This window comes from Rhincodon typus, chromosome 17, assembly GCF_021869965.1.
Source record: "Rhincodon typus isolate 14 chromosome 17, sRhiTyp1.1, whole genome shotgun sequence".
NCBI classification, from domain to species: domain Eukaryota; kingdom Metazoa; phylum Chordata; class Chondrichthyes; order Orectolobiformes; family Rhincodontidae; genus Rhincodon; species Rhincodon typus.
In genome coordinates, this window is record NC_063348.1 from 3,605,796 (window position 1) to 3,620,250 (window position 14,455).

General features: G+C 45.0%; 1 protein-coding gene across 1 annotated transcript in view; it reads left to right on the forward strand.

Moving 5' to 3' along the window:
* chid1 (chitinase domain containing 1) overlaps nt 1-14,455 on the forward strand; it is an 88,530-nt gene that overhangs the window by 57,234 nt on the left and 16,841 nt on the right. Inside the window, exons 7-9 of the mRNA XM_048607282.1 lie at nt 4,836-4,928; nt 8,716-8,817; nt 9,907-10,062. Of these exons, the coding sequence (XP_048463239.1) occupies nt 4,836-4,928; nt 8,716-8,817; nt 9,907-10,062 (351 nt within the window). The remainder of the gene's footprint in view (nt 1-4,835; nt 4,929-8,715; nt 8,818-9,906; nt 10,063-14,455) is intronic.

A 14,455-nucleotide genomic window follows, 5' to 3' on the forward strand; every position in this document is an offset into this window, starting at 1 on the left:
CGAAGGTCACTCTCTGTCTCACTGTCACTAATGAACTTGCTCACTTATTCCTAACTTGAATCCAGGCTTGTTCTCCCCAGCTGAAGGCTCAGGCTGGAGTCACGTTCACCATTCACTCTTGGCCTGTGTTGACCTCAGCACCTATCCGCCTGTTTTGGTCCATTCCTGAATGGTGAGAGGGTGAGTTGGAATCATTTAGAGCTCACCTTTATGTCCAGGATTAGCTGAATTATAGTTACACTCATTACGTGGGGCAGTATGTAGATTAAAATCCTACGTTACATCCCATCATGACAGTCTTGGTGCTGGCTTCCCATGGATGGTCATCTATTTTCCTGTCAGTACGTTTTTCTGATTTCACTGAGTGTTGTGATTCATGTAGTTTTAGTACGTGCTGTGATGTGACTGAGAATCCCGGAATCACCCAGTACTGAAGAGGCCCTTTGGCCCATCAAACCTGAATGCCAAAAATACACGACCTACACCAGCCCCACTTTCCCACACTAGGCCTACGGCTTTGAATGCTATGACATTTCAAGTCCCTTTTAAAGGTTGTGAGGTTTCCTGCCTCAACTACCCTCCCAGCCAGTGCATTCCAGATTCCCACCCTCTGGGTGATCAAGCTTTTCCTCAAATCCCTTCTAAACCTCCGGCTTTTCACTTTAAACTTATGCCCCTTTTATTGACCCTTCAACTAAGGGGAACAGCTGCTTTCTGTACACCCTGTCCTTGCCCCACATAATCTTATACACTTCAATCAGGTCCCCTTTTAATCGTAGATAACAAGGTGTAGAGCTGGATGAACACAGCAGGCCAAGCAGCATCAGAGGAACAGGAAGGCTGACGTTTCAGGCCGAGACTTATCTCAGATTCTCCAGCATCTGCAGTTCCTACTACCCTTTTAACCTTCTCTGCTCCAAAGAAAACAACCTTAGCTTATCCAACCTCTCTTCATAGCCGAAATGCTCTATCCCAGGAAACATCCTGGTGAATCTCTTCTGCATCCCCCTCCAGTGCAATCATTCTTCTGATAGTGTGGAGACCAGAACTACAAACAGCGCTCCAACTGAAGCCTAACCAACGCTCTGTACAGCTCCAACATGACCTCCTTGCTCTTATAATCTATGCTTCAACTGATAAAGGCAACTGTCCCATACGCCGCCTTAACTGTCCCATTAACCTGTCCAGCCACCTTCAGTGATCTATGGACAAGCACCTCAATATCCCTCTGTTCCTGTCAGCTTCCTAGTGTCCTGCCATTCATTCAGTACTCCCTTGTCTTATTCCTTCTTTCAAAGTGCGTCACTTCACAATTATCAGGATTAAATTCCATCTCCTGCGGATCTGCCCATGTGTGGTCAATCTGTTTTTGATCTCCGCTAACCTAACACCTTCCTCCTCACTGTCAACCACCTGACCGAATTTTATCTCATTTCCAAACTAACTTATCATTACCCCCACATTTTCTTCCATATTGTTCGTATATATCTCACCAGCAATAAGGGGCCCAGCACTGATCCCTGTGATATAGCACTGGACACCAGGCTCCAGTCACACAAACAGCCTTCTACCAGCACCCTCTGTCTCCTGTCACTAAGCAAATTTTGAATCCAACTCCCCTGGTTCCATGAGCTTTTACCTTCTTTGTCAGTCCCCTATGTGGGACCTTGTCAAAGGCCTTACTGACTGACTTCATATTTCTGTGAGAGAGATTATTCTACCCAGCTTCGCTATGTTAATACAAAGATTTTTGAATCAAAAGATCGAAAAAGAATATGGGCGGTGCTCAGAGAGATGGATGGAAGTGGATAGCTGCTATGTGAGCATTGGATGATATTCTCCGGGGGGAAAGAAAGCACTCCATTATGCTGTGGGTTTTGCAAAAGGTCTAAATTTATGGCTCCTAGTACTGATTCATCATTGAATGCAAATAAGCTTTTGCTGCTTATAATTATCTTTTCAATCTCTAGGTTGCCCTTGAGAAGGTGGTGCTGAGCTGCCGCCTTGAACCGCTCTAGTCCTCCTGCTGTGGGTTGGAATACATGCAGGGGGTGGTGTTCCCATGTATCAGTTGGCCCTTGCCCTTTGAAATATTAGTGATGGTGAGTTGGAAAGGTGCTGTCTAAGAATCTTCGGTGAATTTCGGCAGTGCATCTTGCAGATAGTACACGCTGCTGTTATTGGATGTAGGTGAAGGAGTGATTAAATATGGATGTGGTGCCAAACAAGTGGTTGCTTTGTCTGGGATGGTGGTGATGGAGCTGCCCCTATCCAGGCAAGTGGGGAGTATTCCATCACACTCCTGACTCCTGCCTTGTAGATGATGGACAGGCTTTGGGGAGTCAGGAGTTGTTACTCATCACAGAATTTCCAGCCTCAGACTTGCTCTTGTAGGCACTGTGTTTATGTGGCGAGTCCAGTTGAGTTTCTAGTCAATGAAACTCCCCAAGATTTTGGTAGTGGGGTACTCAATGATAGTAACACCATTGAATGTCAAGGGGCAGTGGTTAGATTGTCTGTCATTGGAGATGGTCATTGTCTGGCATGTGTGTGGCATAAATGTCACTTACCACTTGTCATTCAAGCCTGGATATTGTCTAGATCTTGTTGCATGTGAACATGGACTGCTTCTGAGGAGTCACTAATGGTGCTGAACATTGTGCAATCATCAGCGAACATTTCCACTTCTGACCTTATGATGGAGGGAAGGTCATTGATGAAGCAGTTGAAGATGGTTGAGCCTAGGACACTACCCTGAGGTACCCCAGAAACCCAGACAAATGTTCTCAGGACATGGGTTTTGATCCAGTCAGGAAGAGTGTAAAATTTGGAGCAAGATCTTACGGTGCAATAGTAGTGTCCCTACCTCTGAACCAGGAGGCTTGGGTTCAAGTACCATGTGCTCCGGAGGTGTAGCATAACATCTCTGGTGATTTGATTTCATTTATTATTGTCATACATGCCGAGATATATTTTATTGTATGCTAACCAGACAAATCATACCTTACATAAGGACATCAGGGTAATAGAACAGAATGCAGAATAGGTTGAACAGTTTGTTTAAAGATACCTGCCCTGAGGAACTCCTGCAGAGATGTCCTGGAGCTGAGCTGATTGACCTCCAACAACCACGACCATCTTCCTATGTGTTAGGTTTAACTCTAACCAGCAGAGAGTTTGCCCCCTGATACCCATTGATTTCAGTTTTGTGAGGGCTCATTGATGTCACAGCTGATCAAATGTGGCCTTGATTACAAGGGCTGTCTTTCTCACCTCAGAATGTCAGAGTTTCTGTTCATTAGCCGCTATATAGTAATGCTGTCTGTTTCTCAAGCCTAGATGCCCTGTCTGGTGAGGCCTCTTCTGGAGTACTGTGTCCTGTTCTGGTCGCCCTGTTATAGGAAGGATATTATTAAACCGGAGAGGGTTCACGAGATTTACCAGGAACGGAGGGTTTGAGTTGTAAGGAGAGGTTGGGTAAGCCAGAACTACTTTTACTGGAGCTTAGGAGGTTGAGGGGTAACTTTATAGATGTCTATAAAACCATGAGAGGTACAGATAAGGTCTTTTGCATTAAGGTCTAAGCAGATAAGGCTAAAGTCAAGGTCTTTTCCTTAGGATAGGGTAGTTAAAAACTTGGGGACATGTTTTAAGGTGAGACGAGAAAGATTTAAAAAGAACATGAGGGGCAACTTTTTTTTTTACACAAAGTGGTTTGTGTGTGGAATGAACTGCCAGAAGAAGTGGTAGATGTGGGTACAGATACAATGTTTAAAAGACATGAATAGAAAAAGTCTGGAGGGATATAGGAGCAGGCAGATGGGACTCGTTTGGTTGGGGAACGTGGCTGGCATGGACTGGTTGGACCGAAGGGTCTGTGTCCATGCTGTATGACTGTATCTGAGTGATTTACTTTGGCCGCTCCAGTTATCTGCTGCCCATCTCCACTCTATGTCCTGCAACCTGCCCAGGTTCCTGCACTGGGTGTTTCTGGTGATGTTACTGCCATCCACTGGGAAGAGGAGTTCCCTTTTGTCTGTGCTAGTTGTAGTCTCTCAATCACTGAAAATAAGCAAATTGTCAATGTTGCTGTTTGTGGGAGCTTGCTGTTCACAAATTGTTTTCTGCATTACGCTAGCAAATGCACTTCAGAAATGCTTCATCATCTGTGATGCACATTGAGATATGCTGAGGTTATGGAAGGCACTATATAAATGTACATTCCCCTTGCTCTTACTCACCGCTGTCCTATTGCCTTTGTGAATTCAGTGATTCTGTCATGAGATGTGACGTGAAAGGAGCAGTACAAGTGTCTGTGCTTCGTATTCTTTGAGGTAGTTCTGCTGCTGTCTGTGTGGTGGAAGTACAAAGTTGCTGATGAACTTGGAGCGGTGAATGGAGCAGTTTCCACAATCTCAAACTCTCTTCACTCAGTGACTAGAAAGAAGTTGAAACTTCCATGACCTTACCTTCTAATTGTTACTGAAATAAAATGTCTGTAATCCTGGTCCATACGGTAAGAGATAACAGTGTGGAGCTGGAGGAACACAGCAGACCAGGCAGCATCAGAGGAGCAGGAAAGTTGACATTTCGGGTCGGGACCCTTCTTCAGAAAGCCCTCAGTGGATCTCTCGCTAAACGTCCACTTTCCTGCTCCTCTGATGCTGCCTGGCCTGCTGTGTTCCTCCAGCTCCACACTGTGTTATCTTTGACTCCAGCATCTGCAATTCTTACTATTTCTCCGTACAGTAAGATGGTGCGTTTGCCAGCTCTGGGGAACAGGACAGGGACAAACTGATGTGTTGTCTCTTGATGGGGATGTGTTTGTCTTACAGGGAACTTGTCCATGTGATCCGCCACTTGGCCAATGCCATGCAGGAAGCCGAGCTGAAAATTGTGTTGGTGATTCCCCCAGCCATCTCTCCAGGGTAAGCACTGGATGCTGTGCTTGATAACGTACATGCTTTTCCACCAGGAAATGTAGCTGATTGCTAGGTCTCCTGGAAAAGAAACATTAGATCCCAGCTTGGTTCCTTTTCAATTGTGGAGAGCGGTCATTGAAAGCAGTCACAGGAGGCTGCCAGTGTACTTTTAACAGAAAATGGAAATGATTATTCAACAAGAAAAACATGTACAATATCACTTGAGACAAAACAAAAGGTTGCAAAGATTTCAATGCAGACAGCAACAAAGGTTGCAAATCCAGACTATTCTTTTTAGCATCTGAACTAGGAGCAGGAGGAGTTAATTCAGCCCCTCGAGCTTGCTCTGCTATTTACTACGGTCATGGCTGATCCCATCATGGCCTCAAGTCCACTTTCCTGCCAGCTCCCCATAACCATTAAACCCTTTGCTATTTAAAAATCTATTTCCTCCTTAAATTTACTCAGTGGTCCAGCATCCCCTTGCACCCTAGGGGATGGAATTCCACAGATTCCATGACCCTTTGTGAAAAGTAATTCCTCCTCATCTCTGTTTTAAATCAGCTACCCCTTATCCTAAAGCTATGACCTTTCATTCTAGATTGACCCACATGAGAAAACAGCCTCTACATCTACTTTGTCAATCCCCTTCAGCATCTTATATACTTCAATTAGATCTCGTCTCATTCTTCTAAATTCCAGATGGTATAGGCCTAAACTCCCAATCTGTCCTCATAAGACAAACACCTCATCTCTGGAATTAATCTCCTCTGAACTGCCTCTTACTACAAACCACCTCAACTAAAGGGACCAGAATTGTACACAGTGCCCCAGATACAGTCTGACTAATGCCTTGTCTCACTAATGCAACAACACTTCCCTACTTTTGGACCATTTCCTTTTAGCAATAAATATCAATGTTCCTTTTGCCTTCCCTATTATCCTTTGGGAAGGAAACTGCCATCCTTACCTGGTCTGGCCTATATGTGACTAGACCAACAGCAATATGGTTGGCTTTTAACTGCCCTCTGGGCAATTAGGGATGGGCAATAAATGCTGCCTAGCCAGCGATGCCCTCATCCCATTAAGGAATAGAACAAGAACACTCAGATCCTTCTACACTGAAGCACTCTGAAGTTTCTTTCCGTTTAGATTATAAGTTGCCTCTCTAACTCTCCAGCAAAAATGGATAACCTCGCACTTAGCCACATTAAACTCTATCTGCCAGATTTTGACGTATTGACCTAATCTAGCTGTATCAATTTCTTCATTGCAATTTACAGTCCCACCTATTTGACTGCGGTACTTTCTATCCCTGCATTCAAGTCATTAATGTCGATTGGAAATAGTTAGGGCCTGAGACCGAACCCTGTGTCACCCTACTAGCTACAACTTGCCAACCAGAAAAAAACCCATTTATTCTAACTTCCTGCTTTCTGTTGGCAAGCCAACCCTTTGGCCAAGCTAATAAATTACCGCTAACCCCGTGTGATCTTACTTTGTCATTAAACTTTCATGCAGCACCTTATCAAGTGCCTTCTGGAAGTCCAGGATCCCCATTATCTATGTTGCTGCTTATATCTTCAAAGAACTCTAGCAAATTACTCAAAACATGATTTACCTTCATAAAAACCATGCTGACTCTGATAGATTGCATTTTGACTTTTCAAATGTCCTGTTATTATATCCTTAATAGATTCGTAGTGCCGTGTATTAAACTTTCTGCTCCCTTCCCTGTTTGAATAAGGGTCTTTACTAACGCCAAATCTCAGCAAAGAGTTACCACTTTCCCCACATTTAAGGTCCATGCCCTGATTCAGCCTGGCAAAGCTGAAACTTTTGCCGAATTTCTACACTCTCACCAGAGGCTATCCCTCCCCAAGACACTGAAAACAAACTCCAAACTGAAGTCACTCTGACTTTAAGCCAGTACTTGAGTAAACTAAATGTCAGCTTCCTAATTGCCACTGCCTTGCATCTATGGACACAGTCTGACTCAGTCCCTAGATTGCTGTGTCTCTCTCTTTATATCACTCAACCCTTCACATTGTGTAGCAGCTCATGTTTTAGTTCCACTCGTTTTCTTTCTTTAATAAAAGCACAGAATTACTCATCCCCAGCTCCTCCCCACAAGTTAATAAAACCTCATTAAAATGCATATAAATGAAGCAGACATTCAGACTTCCTGCTACCACTCTGAAGTGAAATTAAACCGTCCCTCCTCCTTTTAACACCTTCAACATAAATTCAGCTTAAAAATATACATTGTCCTTAACGCTCTGCAGAGAACAACAAATATGTTCCTGAGGCCAGAGATAGTAGGAACGCAGATGCTGGAGAATCTGAGATAACCAGGTGTAGAGCTGGATGAACACCGGCCGAGCAGGAAAGCTGACCCTTCTTCAGAAAATGAGACTGATGTTCCTGAGGCTGATTTTTTTTTTTAAAAAAAAATTCAACTGTAATCACCAAAATGTTAGTGTTCGTCACCATCGGAAGATCTGCCGAACTGCCCGTGAAATTGGCAGTTCTTATCTGACCACCTCCAGCATCAGGTAGAGAAAGTCTGTGTCCTCTTTCCATTGCACCCCGATTCCAAGCAAACGGCGGCTATGACAATGCAACTGGACAAGTGTGAGCTCAGAAAGGATGTTCCTGGCGGTGTCGGGTTACGTAGATGTACAAGCGTGCACTAGTCAAGTTACTGGAGGGGCTGTCTTTAGTGAGAGAGTGACTGGAGATGTGATGTTTCAGAGGGTGTGCAGGACCAGAGCAGATATCCTGATTTCAGTACTGAGCCTAGTTGGTTGCAATCTTCCAAAATTCCCTGGATTCTGGCAAAGTTCTGGCCGGTTGGAAAAATTCTATTGAAGAAAGGAAGGACGCAGGAACCTGTTGGGTAGTTAGCCTAAGGTTTTCAGAAGGTAAAAGACTGAAGTCGATTATTCTGGAGGTGGTAGCGGGACAATCTAGAAAGCCAGAGGGATTTCCTATTTGAGTTCTTTGAGTATGCAATAGAAAGGGTGGACAAAGGGTAAACAGTCCAGATGGTATATTTAGATTTCCCAAAGGCAGTTGTTGTCCAGGGCCGACGTGGAGGTGCTCATGCAACACAGTTCCAGGCACTCTATCACGAACCATCATGCACAAATTCCACACTGCTGGCCATGTACGGGGTTTTTTTTGGGGGTGGGGGGTAGTCTTGGAAAGGCAGCAAGTAGTTAATCATTAGAAAGACAAATGAAATGGTGTATTCATTGCAAGGGGGATGGAATACTAAAAAAGGGGAAGTTTGGACAGACAATTAGTGAAACCATATTCTAAAGTGTTGTGTGCAGTTTAGGGGTCCATATTGAAGGGGGATTTACTTGCAGTCTAGAGAAGGTTCACTCAAATAATTCCTGGGATGAAGGAGCCCTGTTTGAGGGGAAACATTGAACAGGCTGAGCCTATACGCACTGGGAAGTGGAGTGGGGCAGGGGGTGGAGGTTGGATTCGCTGAATGCAAAGTGAGCTGTTTGCTTTGGGTATGGGAAGAAGGGCTAGATACAGAGCAAGCTGTCCTGGGGAGGTGGGGCTGGGTGGGGGCGTTGGCGGGTGGCGGTGGTGGTGGGAGGTGAAGAGGGTGGGTGGTGACAGGGTGAACTCTCCGGCCTGGGATCTCCTGGGAAGTTGCTGCAGGTGCTGGGTGAACTCTCCGAACTGGGATCTCCTGGGAAGTTGCTGCAGGTGCTGGGTATTCACAGCGTTGCCGTTTGACATTGAGGACTGTGTGCCTTCTCCCTGTTTCCAGGACCAACCAGCCAGGAATGTTTGGGAAGCAGGATTTCGAGCAGCTGGCCCAGGTTGTGGATGCATTCAGTCTGATGACGTATGACTTTTCGAATCAACATCGGTAAGCTATGTCCAATCAAGGACGGGGATTTGCAATGTGTAAACCTGAATCTGTGTGGTAGACTGCAATGGGTCTGCAACCTTGAACCACGAGCCCCATTCCAGCAGGAGCATCGCCCGCCGTCTTTTTTTTGTTTGGTTAGCCGAGTAAGTGCCCCACCTATCGTTCGTTCCAGGGGAACATTTCTCGAGTCTTTTTTAACGAGGCAACACAAGATTTCCTGTCCATGACCTTTTCCAAATATTTCACACCATCCTGTCCTGACAGTCTACAGACTTCAGGTTCTTTGCCTACTCCAGACAATCTCCATACCTCTTTCCAAAAGCCCATCAGGAATGGGAATCCAACACGGCCCGTCCTGTCCCAGAATGGGATTCCAGCACAGCCCGTCCTGTCTGGAGCGTGATTCTGGATCGGGACTCCAGCACAGCCCGTCCTGTCTGGAGCAGTCACAAGATGGCAGAGCTGAAGTAGGCCACTCAGCCCATTGAGATCTGCTCTGCCATTCAATGAGATCATTGATCTAAATTATTGTAAAAGACCCCAGCAGTTGGATTTCATGCAACACCTTCCTAAAAATGCGACGTTCAGCCCACCATCTTAGACCACCTAGCCACACAAGTTAACCATAAATCCTCAGGGTCCCGGACCCACAAACCGGAATCTGGTTGTTAATAAAGCTCTAATCGCAATGGTAGTCGGTGTAGTAAATGAGAGAGCTGCAGTTTCAGTTCAGTTCCATGAGGAGTCTGCATGGGATCTGCCTGATAGCTCATTAGACCCTCTGCCTCTCCCTGTACTGCCCTCAATCTTGGATTGCTTGGCCCAGACACTGGATGGGCTCAAATAAAGCGTTCCATTTAGCAGCATGGGTGCCTTCACCTTGGTAAAGCGTGGTCTAGTTTTAAAATTGTTGAACTGTTATTGACTATTGCTTTGAGCCCCTCCAACAAGGCAGCCTGTTCTTTCAGACTTCATGCTGGGGCTGCCTGTGTTGCTGTGGGTGTGGTTTTGGGAAAGGTTCCAGTTTAGTGTGAAGGTTGATTGCTGTGAACATGTGTCAAATGCTGGCTGTTCCTTGTTTTCTAGACCTGGTCCCAACTCCCCACTCCCCTGGATACAAGCCTGTGTTCAGAAATTGGACCCGGATGCGGTTTGGAGAAATAAGATCCTCTTGGGGCTGAATTTCTACGGGATGGACTATGGTATCCTTGGAGGGACAGCAGAGCCTATTGTAGGGCACAGGTAGGACGTACTGTCAGACTTGGATTAGCGACCAGGCACATCTGCAGTGTGGCCCGGGAGCTGGGAATTTGTGTCATTCACCTGAGCTCAACTTTTAACTTTAACTCAAAACAATTCAAAAAAATAACTGGTAAAACTTCAGTTTTCAACAACATCAAACTCAACTATTGGTGAATGCCACAGACCAGACTAGAAAGTGTGATGCATTTATTGTATGCAGTACAGGCACAAGGATTAAAAGTAGGCACGGGTAAAAGGTACTTGCAAAAATGAAAGTTGGATTAATGCTGCAGGTTTGTTGTAGATGCTCTTTCTGAAGGTTAAGGGGGTTTGAAGACTTAAAGTCAGAACTCAGCAGCTGCAATAGCTTCCGTAGTTGAATAGATGGCAGTTGTTAGTACCCTACCTTGGTAGGTAGAGCTGGACTTATGGGGAGGTGGTAGAAACGAAAAGATTTATCAATCTGTAGTAATTCTGTGGTGATGTACTTGCAGATTGCCAGGACTTTTTCGGTAGAACTGTGGTTGATTTCTGGAAATCTTTCTCTTTCTGGAGGGGGAAACTAATTTGCTGAGTGGTGTCCTTAGGAGGCCTTGTGCGGAGTTTTGTTCTGAAACGGCGTGTTTTAGGGTCTTATGCAGATGAAAATGTAAGCTGGTTGCTATCCCTAAACTGCTGCTTCATCCTTCCCAAAGGAGTTGGGTTAGTCCAGCACGAAAGCACAGATCCCATTCATTGTCTTTCAGTCAGAATGATTAACTTGTAACTGTCTCAGCTATCAGTTTAGAACGTTTTCATTGACAGGTTGTGGTGAGTTATTCACCCCTCCCAAAGAAGAAACCTGTTTCTTTTTAACCTGTTCATGGGATGTGAGTGTTGCTGGCTGGCCAGCATTTATTGTCCGTCCCTAGCTGCCCTTGAGATGGTGTGGTGCGGTGCCTTCTTGAACTGCTGCAGTCCACCTGCTGTGGGGTTGACCCACAATGCCATTAGGGAGGGAATTCCAGGATTTTGACCCAGCGACAATGAAGGAACAGCGATATATTTCCAAGTCAGGATAGTGAGTAGCTTGGAGGGGAACTTGAAGATGGTGGTGTTCCCGTATATCTGTTGCCCTTGGCCTTCTAGATGGAAGTGGTCGTGGGTTTGGAAGGTGCTGTCTGAGGATCTCTGGTGAATTTCTGCAGTGCATCTTGTAGATAGTACACACTGCTGCTACTGAGCATTGGTGGTGGCAGGATTGGATGCTTGTGGATGTAGTGCCAGTCAAGTGGGCTGTTTTGTCCTGGATGGTGTCAAGCTTCTTGACTACTGTTGGAGCTGTACTCATCCAGGCAAGTTGGGAGTATTCCATCACACTCCTGACTTGTGCCTTGTAGATAGTAGACAGGCTTTGGGGAATCGGGAGGTGTAGAACAAGTCGACCTGGTTTAACAAAAAGAGAAATCCTGTATTACAAGTTCATTGACATTTTATTTATTCATCATGGAATGAGGGCATCGCTGGCTAGGTCAGCTTTGGTTGCCCATCCCTAATTGCCCAGAGGGCTGTTAAAAGTCAACCACATTGCTGTGGGTCTGGAGTAACATGTAGGCCAGACCAGGTAAGGATGGCAGTTTCCTTTGCTAAAAGACATTAGTGAACCAGGTGGGTTTTTCCAACAGTCAGCAATGGATTCATGGTCATCATCAGATCCTTTATTCCAGATTTTTGTTTTTCTTTCTTTGTTCTTGATTGAATTCAAATTGCACCATCTGCTGTGGCAGGATTCGAACCCAGGGCCCCAGAACGTTACCTGGGTCTCTGGATTAAAAGTCCAGCGATAATGCACAAGGCCATCACCTCCCGCCTCAGATGTGACAAGGGTAGATAAAGTGGAACCAGTTGCTGTAATACACCTAAATTTCCAAAAGAGCATTCAAATAACATGCTTCACAAATGGTTAATGCTCAAGGTAAAAGACTCATGGAGTTTGGGGGGTAATATGAGAGGAAGGTTGGTTATTGAACGATAAGGAAACGGTCAGGATAAGTGGTTATTTTCAATTTGGCGAGCTGAGCCAAGTGAAATTTCTCAAGCCTCAGTTCTGGACCCTCACCTATTAAACATCGATACAACTGGTTTAGACATAAAGAGAATAATGTACCTACGTTTCCTGTCAGTACAAAGCTTTTGATTTATTAACGTCACGTGTACCGAGGTGCAGTGAAGTGTTGTCTTGCGTGCTTTACAGGCCGATCGTACATCATAGTGCATCAGGGTAACAGAACAGAGTGTAGGATACAATATTAGAACTGCCAAGAAAGTGCAGAGAGAGCGATCAACATTAACATTAAAAAGGCCCATCCAGATGTCTGAGGAGGGCACAGGATGGTTGCTGGGACATATAGACAGGTTAAGTGCGTGGGCAGCAAGATGGCAGATGGCGTATGGTGTGTCGACAAGTGTACAGTTATCACTTTTGGTCATGGGAATGGGGGGAGAAGAAAGCAGGTTTTTTTTTTTTTTTGAAAAGTTGTGAATCTTGTTACTGTTCAGAGGGATTGGGATATTTTGTACAAGGAACACAGCTACAGTGTGCAGCAACAGTGAGCAATGAGAAAGACAAACAGCCTGTGGGCTTTTGGGGCCAGGGAATTGGATTAGGGAAATAAAGAGCTCTTCCTGTAGCTATACTAGACTAAATCAAACGTCTGGAAAACTGCATTCACCTTTAATCTTTGTATTTAAGGATAGTTGCATTGGAGGCAAAGGTTCACTAGATTGGACTGTCTCTGTTAAAAGCACAGGTGAGATTCCCCAATTTGTTGCAGTGTTCAGTGGGATTCTGTTTGAGGAGGGAGGAATCAGCTTCCCTTCTTTTTTAACTCACCCTCTGGTTTGGTTGTGACAAGTTTAATTTTAAAAGAATCCCTTCCCTTGCAGATACTTTAATCCCAGATCAAAACAATTTAAGATTTAAAGGAAGCAGTTTCATCAGGCTCTCTTTGGTTATCAAAATAGTGTTTATTAGTGACAAAATGCAAGAAGTAGTAACACTCCACACGCGCACAAAATGATAAGTTTTAAAAAAAGATAATTTTAAAATGTACAGGTCAATGTTTAGCTCATTCATAAGTCATAGATAGTGGAAAATTTTTAGTTGAGCAGTGGGTTTTGAAATTCTTGGCTCTCCAGGTTGGTTGGAATCTTTTTGTCCTGATTCTTTTTGCCTGTGGCTAGCAGGCAGCACTCAGAGCGAGGAGGTCCCTGTCTTGCCTGGCTTGTGGGCTCATGAGCTTTGAACTTTCAGAGCGAGAGAGTCCTTTGCCTGCAACAAATTTAAAATGTCCGTAACTCCTTTGGGGTTCCTCTGTCATCGCAATAACAAAGGACAGATTCCAGTTTGCTCAGGGAATTGAGGGGTATAGAGATTGAACCGAAGATAGAGTTGAAACCCAGGATCAGCCATGGTCATATTGGGGCCGACAGACTATACCATCACCCCCTCTTCCTATCCCTTATCGTTCTGCAGGGGTGGTGGGATGTTTGATTACCTTAAAAGTGCTATACTAATTCCTTGATGCAATGTGGACATTATGGATAAAGTCAGGAGCAAAAGCAGAAGTTGATGGAAAAGCTCAGCATGTCTAGCAGCATCTGTGAAGAAAAAAACAGTGAACATTTTGGGTCTGGAACAAGGTGCAGGGCTGGATGAACACAGCAGGCCAAGCAGCATCATAGGAGCAGAGAGGCTGACGTTTCGGGCCTAGACCCTTCATCAGGTCTGGAACTCTGTTCTGAGGAAGGGTCACCAGACCCGAAATGTTAATTCTTTTTTTTCTTCACAGATGCTGCCAGACCTGCTGAGCTTTACCAGCAACTTCTGTTTTTGTTCCTGATTTACAGCATCCGCAGTTCTTTAGGTTTTTACGGATGAAGTCAGCGTTTGTTTTCCATCCTTAATTGCCCTTGATCTGAGTGAACATGCTGTGCTGTTTTTGGGGGAGATCGAGGACTTATGCATTTCATGGTAATGTCTTGAGAGTGTTGCTGAACAAAGAGACCTTGGAGTGCAGGTTCAAAGTTCCTTGAAAGTAGAGTCACAGGTAGATAGGATAGTTAAGAAGACATTTGGTATCCTTTATTCATTCACTGGATGAGGGCGTTGCTGCTAGGCAGCATTTATTGCCCATCCCTAGTTGCCCTTGAGAAGGTGGTGGTGAGTTGCTGCCTTCAACTGCTGCAGTCCTCCTGTGTGGGTTGACCCACAATGCCCTTAGGGAGGGAATTCCAGGATTTTGACAGTGAAAAAACAGCAATATATTTCCAAGTCAAGGTGGGGAGCAGCTTGGAGGGGTGGTTTGGTTTCACTACCTTCACTATATCCCCTCCTCCCCTCACCACCACCCCC